The sequence below is a fragment of the Vairimorpha ceranae genome (genome assembly GCF_000988165.1).
Source record: "Vairimorpha ceranae strain PA08 1199 chromosome Unknown NODE_165, whole genome shotgun sequence".
Lineage (NCBI taxonomy): Eukaryota > Fungi > Microsporidia > Nosematidae > Vairimorpha > Vairimorpha ceranae.
In genome coordinates this window covers 1-5849 of record NW_020169460.1, presented here as the reverse complement: position 1 = coordinate 5849, position 5849 = coordinate 1, and the positions used below count along the sequence as shown (strand labels likewise).

At 26.5% G+C, this 5849-nt stretch overlaps 5 protein-coding genes across 5 annotated transcripts; 1 reads left to right on the top strand and 4 right to left on the bottom strand.

Annotated features, from left to right (window-relative positions):
* Positions 1–777: 777 nt before the first annotated feature.
* On the bottom strand, positions 778–1083 carry AAJ76_1650004767 (hypothetical protein; the record flags this gene model as incomplete). The annotated part of the gene is made up of 1 exon (XM_024474192.1): positions 778–1083. The coding sequence occupies one exon, from the start codon at positions 1081–1083 to the stop codon at positions 778–780; it is 306 nt and encodes a 101-aa protein (XP_024329691.1).
* Positions 1084–3117: 2034 nt separating this feature from the next.
* Positions 3118–3279, bottom strand: AAJ76_1650002571 (hypothetical protein; the record flags this gene model as incomplete). Its single annotated transcript, XM_024474191.1, has 1 exon — positions 3118–3279. One exon carries the CDS (start codon positions 3277–3279, stop codon positions 3118–3120), a length of 162 nt encoding a protein of 53 aa, XP_024329690.1.
* Positions 3280–3476: 197 nt separating this feature from the next.
* AAJ76_1650002373 (hypothetical protein) lies at positions 3477–3671 on the top strand (the record flags this gene model as incomplete). Its single annotated transcript, XM_024474190.1, has 1 exon — positions 3477–3671. The coding sequence occupies one exon, from the start codon at positions 3477–3479 to the stop codon at positions 3669–3671; it is 195 nt and encodes a 64-aa protein (XP_024329689.1).
* A 589-nt stretch (positions 3672–4260) lies between these two features.
* AAJ76_1650001374 (hypothetical protein) lies at positions 4261–4476 on the bottom strand (the record flags this gene model as incomplete). Its single annotated transcript, XM_024474189.1, has 1 exon — positions 4261–4476. The coding sequence occupies one exon, from the start codon at positions 4474–4476 to the stop codon at positions 4261–4263; it is 216 nt and encodes a 71-aa protein (XP_024329688.1).
* A 1171-nt stretch (positions 4477–5647) lies between these two features.
* AAJ76_16500071 (hypothetical protein) lies at positions 5648–5779 on the bottom strand (the record flags this gene model as incomplete). Its single annotated transcript, XM_024474193.1, has 1 exon — positions 5648–5779. One exon carries the CDS (start codon positions 5777–5779, stop codon positions 5648–5650), a length of 132 nt encoding a protein of 43 aa, XP_024329687.1.
* Between the last annotated feature and the right edge of the window lie 70 nt (positions 5780–5849).

Here is a 5849-nt window from a genome sequence, read left to right as displayed (position 1 = left end):
AAGAAACACATAATTTTAATTGTTGTAAAGTTTTAAAACACTAACAAGAATTATTTTATTAAATTTTATTTTCTTTTAAAAGACAATAATTTTTTAAGAGGACAATATGTTTCAGAAAACACCAAAATCGCAATACCAATACCACAAAGAAGGAGCCTTGTTTACATAGTAAAATTAGTAGCAATATAATAATGTTTATTTCATACTAAATATTACTTTCGTTAAGGCCACCTCACTAGAGGTTATGACAAGTTCTATACCATTGTTATGACAAGTACTATACCATTCGGCGCCACTTCATCTTTTCACCTTTATAAGTAATTTAACTACGTACAGATTTTAAAAATTATACGTAGTTATTTAAAATAGGGTAAAAGGATAAAGTGGCGCCGAAAATTTTATTATTTTTTAATTATTGCAGGAAAAAAAATTACTCGACAAAGTTTTGAATTTTACAAAAGAAATGTTATAGGCAAATTTAATAAAGATCGTTAATTTTTGCATAATAACACAATATTTATAAAAAACGGTATGCACAAACTGCCCCTTTATATAATGTATTTATAAATTTACATATTAGCCTAAAATATACGTGCATAACATTATAAAACTCAAAGGTTATTACCTAATAAGGTACTTTTATAAAAGCAAAAAAAGAAAATTGATAAAAAAATAGTGCCAAGAAACACAATCACGGCAAAAAAATTTAAAAAATTACATTGTTAAAATATAGAACAAATAAAATTTTAACCATTAAGTTTAAATAAACATACATTTTTATTCCTTGTTGTTAATACATGATAGATCAGAATATGGGTGGTCGTAACTTATATTTTTAATAGCCTCATCTAATTTATTATTTTCAAGTTCAAGATTAGGCATGCAAATTTTGTTCATTGATTTTCTTAAATTTAAAAATTCATCAGTGGGTGCAGGCTCTAAAAATTGCGATTGAAGATCTCTATATTTGTCCCAATTTTTTAACAGCTTATCATAATCATCTAAATCGTTTAATTCACAATCCAGTGATATATCTTCTTTAATAAGTTTTTGGAACTCTTCAATTTCTTTAACAACCGACATGGGTTTAAAATTTAAACAGAAATTATAAAATCAAAATTTATTATTAAAGTTTACGTTAAACAACTAGTTCTAACTAATTTTTGTTAGATAACAGTACATTATTTATATAAATAAAACTCTTTAAAGATTGTAATAAGAAACTACATATGAAATAAAATTTCATATACAAATTTTATAATTTACGAATTAAATTTTTTATATTATTATAACTTATACGACAAATTTTGAAAAAATAAAAATTTATTTGCTATTGTTTTAATTCTTATTCACTAAATTTATTTAAACACATCACATTTTTTTCAGAATATAATATACATCACAGTTTGTATTTAACATATTAAATTATCAACCAATCATTTGTATCTTTTTGTTTATTTTTTTTTTGTTCAACCTTCTTTCCTTTAAAAAACTATTTTTATCTCAATCTTAACATTCTCAACATACGCACATTATCAGCAGCGCTAACATATCGCCGCAAGGGCTCCCGCTTAATAGGTAGATGTTATTAACCCTCGTAAGAATATTACGGAAAGCCTACAACTGGTAGAACGCTACTGGATTTGAGCTTTACTGGCCTAGCTCTTGTGGTTAGTTAAGACGGTATGAGTCTAATGGCAGTAATGACCTCCCACCATCCAGAACGAAATGCCAAAACTATACTATCTTGTTACGCTTTTTTCCGGGAGGGTCTTTAAATGTAGTTTCTTACTAAAGGGTTTCAATTAGAACCTGCAAATGCTTCTACAGCTATGGCAGTTGTCATACCGTCCCACAGAAATTAAGTTTCCTTTACATTTTTCAGAACATTTACTGCCTTTAGGCACCGCTTACAGATAAGCCTCGATACTACTTTACCAACAAATATTTTATTACAATCGTTTTGTCAACGCCAAGTTGCTACTAATCGAATTTGAATTTCTGGGATTAAAACCCTTAACTCATTAATATCAGAGCAAAGCCAAAATTTAAATTTACACCAACCATTCCCATAAATTTATGATAGTAAATTTTAAAAGTAAAATTATAAATTAAATTTTTTTGTACCATTTTTATAAATTATAATTTTAGCCTACTATCTTACGTTGTCTAAATTTGTTGGTATTTTAACCATTTTGTAGGCTTATGTGCTTTTTTTCATTAATGATGTATATAACTCTCTTGCCTCAAAAAGGGGAGGTACCATTTTAAAAATAAATTTCAATACGGAATTTAAATTGTATGAATTCTTTTAAACACATTGCCTTCCCCAATCTTGGTTTGATCCAATTAAGCATGTTCTCGATTAAATTTATTTGAAAAAGTATTTATAAAACCTAATTTATAGTTGATTACATTTTTTAAATTCATCGAATCACATTTTTTAAAGGTTTTTAAAGTGGGAACCATAAACAACGCAATCTTGCTAAAACCATATAATATTTTAAGTAGGCAATATTAACCTGCAAACTAAATAGATTACACAAATGTATAAATATTTTTTGTCAAATCAATTGAGAAAATTCGTAAGTATAAAAATTGCATGTTTTAAAAAATTCGAGCCAAAAAAAATCGCAATTTTTGGTTTAGATGAAAATTTTTTAGCTAAATTTTTTAAAAAATTAGAAAGCTTTCTCTGCTTTAACAATTTTATATCAAAGTAAGTTAAAAAAAGAAATAAAACAATAAGAAATTGCTAAAAAATACAAGGTACACCCTTAAAGCATCACACATTTTAAAGTAAAACTTCAAAAAACAGGAATTTGTAAAAAAATCTCAGATCAGACAGGCCTAATATCCTTAAAAATGATGATTTAAAATTTTTGAAGATTCTAAGCTTGGTAGCACAAAACTGACTAAAGATATAAAAATGAAACTTTAAAAAACAATATCTGCGAAGATCTTAAGAAGCAAATTATGTAAAATGAAGCCTTTTGGTCGGGTTTTTCGTAAAATTCCCATTTGTCAAAAAAAAATATTAAGGCAAGATTGAAGTAGGCTGAAAAACATGCTTCGTGGTTAGATAAGAGATATTTTAGTGTAATTTAAGGTGATGAATCAAAAACTAATCTTTATGCATTTGATAGTAATAGATTTGTTCGTAAAGAAAAAAAACGAAAAATGATTAAAAAATTTCCCTTCCCCTACAACTGTCAAGCATTGAGAAGGTAATTTCGTGGCATGGGCCTGTTTTAAAGCAGATGGTGCCGAGATATACATAAATTGAAATAGTAATAAATTAAAGAAAGTATGCAAGAATTTAGACACAAAATTGGCATGTTCGGCTACAAATTTTAAAAAAAGATCAATACTTTATAACTGTGGTATTAATTCCACATGAACTGTTTCTATTTTCTGAATTTTCTTGAAAAAATTTTACTATAAAAATATTTTATGAAAAGAAGGGCATCGCTGTCATGAAGAACTCACATTATTATCAACAGCAAGAGAATCATAGGATCAATAGGGGATCTCACAAGAGCACAATTCCCCATGAAGTTAATAACCCATTTAAGTTACACCAATTTAGTTTGGCTTCGGGAGCGAGCATGGTGGAGAACTTTTTTAGTTCTAATCGCCTTCCTGCATTTCTCGCCACAATAACAGAATAACAATTTTAGGCATACACAAAAGTATGTAAGAGAAAATATAAAGTGGTAGCAAAAAAAAGAAATATTATATAGTATAGTAATCATACATTTTTACGCCACAACTTTCGGTTCTTTTACTTTATAAAAAATTATAGAGTACGTTGAGAATAATTGACATTGTTCTTGTGAAACTTTTATGGTAGAAAAGAAAAATTTATATTTTGGAGGGCAAGAAGAAAGTAATTATTTTCTCTAGGCAGGAAAATTTTATTTAAGACTGCAAAAACTTTCTATTTTATCATTTATGATGCAAAAATTATCTTTAAGTGAAAAATTAGAAATTAAGGCTTACTTTGAATAGGTACAAAAATAAAATGCAAAAAAGTTCTTAATAAGTCAGTAAACAGTGTCTAAACCCAAAGAAAAATTAATTAAACAGGACAATTTGAAATTAAAGCAGGTTTGGTAGACCTTTATTACTTGATATTAATGATATATCCTATTCGAAAAAAAAATAAATGCTGACCCATAAATTGGCAGTATTGAGCTTGCTTCGGATTTTTTAAACGACAAAAAAATGGGATTGAATAATAGAATTGAATGTAAAAAATCATTTCTGTCTAAAAAACATACTTTGAAAAGAAAACATTGGGCACTCAAACACGCCTGCTTCTCTGATCAGAAATGAAATAGGGCTAGTTTTAGCGGTAAAACAAAATAAACTTATTTGTCTCTGATGTAAAAGTTTTTGTGTGAAGAAAAATTGGCCAAAGATATAATAAAAAAAATTTAAATGCACAATAAGACATTTATGTAGTAGTATCATCGTTTGGGCATGTTTTCTTGAGTTCCAGGTATCAAAAAAATATGTATAATTGATGGTATAATGAATAGCGAAGTATACTGTAAAATTTTAGACAATTATCTTGAGGCTTCCGCAAAAAAGCTTAAATTAAAAAATTATATTTATAGCAAGATAATAATTTGAAACATACGAGTAAATGTAATTTAGACTATTTGGCAAATAAGGAGATTTTAACTCTAGATTAGCTTGCACAGTCTCCAGACATGAATCCTATAGAAATTTATGGCATATTCTTAAGGCAGAAGTAAGAAAAAGAAAACGAAAAAATGTAAATGAAATAAAGATATCTTTTATAGAAGAATGGAATAAAATAGATGTTTAAGTTTGTTAAAAGCTGGTACAGAGCATAAATAGTAGATGCAATGAATTATTAAGAGAAAAATGTGGACATACTAAAAATTAAATAAAAATATCCTTATTCGTAACTTTTTTTCATTTAACCAATAAAAGTATTGTGTTTGTGTGAAAAAAGAATTAATAACTTAAGCAATTAAAAATCTTTGTAAGTTTTTTTTAAATAGCAACAATATGTCATATTATACAATTTGTTATTGCAAAATTTAATATTTCTTTTTTTTGCCACTACTGTATGTAAGGTCAAAAAAATAAATTTTTTTTAAAATTCTGTCTCCTTTAATCAGGTCATTACCAATTGCTTTTCTTTGTAAGCAAAATTTTTATCTCTTGTAAAACTCTAAAATGCCAAAATAAAAATCATTAAAAAGCATGCAATTCTTACTGCTGATTTACTAAAATTTAAAATGTTTATACCATGCATTTGTATGTTGTTATATTGGATTGTAATGTTGTCGAAATACTAGTATATATTATGAGCAAAATTCGACATATCATTTTGAAAAAAAGCCTTTTTATCAACTTTTAATTAAATGGAAAAATGAAAAGCTTCTTAATTTATATAAAAGACATACTGGTGGCGAAGAAGATTTTAAGGCAGAAAGAAAAGTCGTCTCAAATTATTTAATTACAATGCTGGGATCCAATATGCTTCCACGCAAGTAACTTTATAAAATCGGCTTAAAATGTAATAAATAAACGAAAGTAACAAATTTAAACTTAAAAATTATATGATTTTTTTTATATTTTGTTAAATATTACATTTTTTTGAAAGATCTTACAAATTAACAATCAAAGAAATTAGTTGTTTACAAAAAGGATAGAATGCTTCTGGCGTGTAATTAAACAATAGTGCCCAATTTCCTTTTTCATAAAACCTTACATAACCCTTTTCATTTACATATACCATTCTATATTATACATTAAATTTACATTCACACATTATTTTATTTACAAAGCCATTGTATTCGAATAATAAA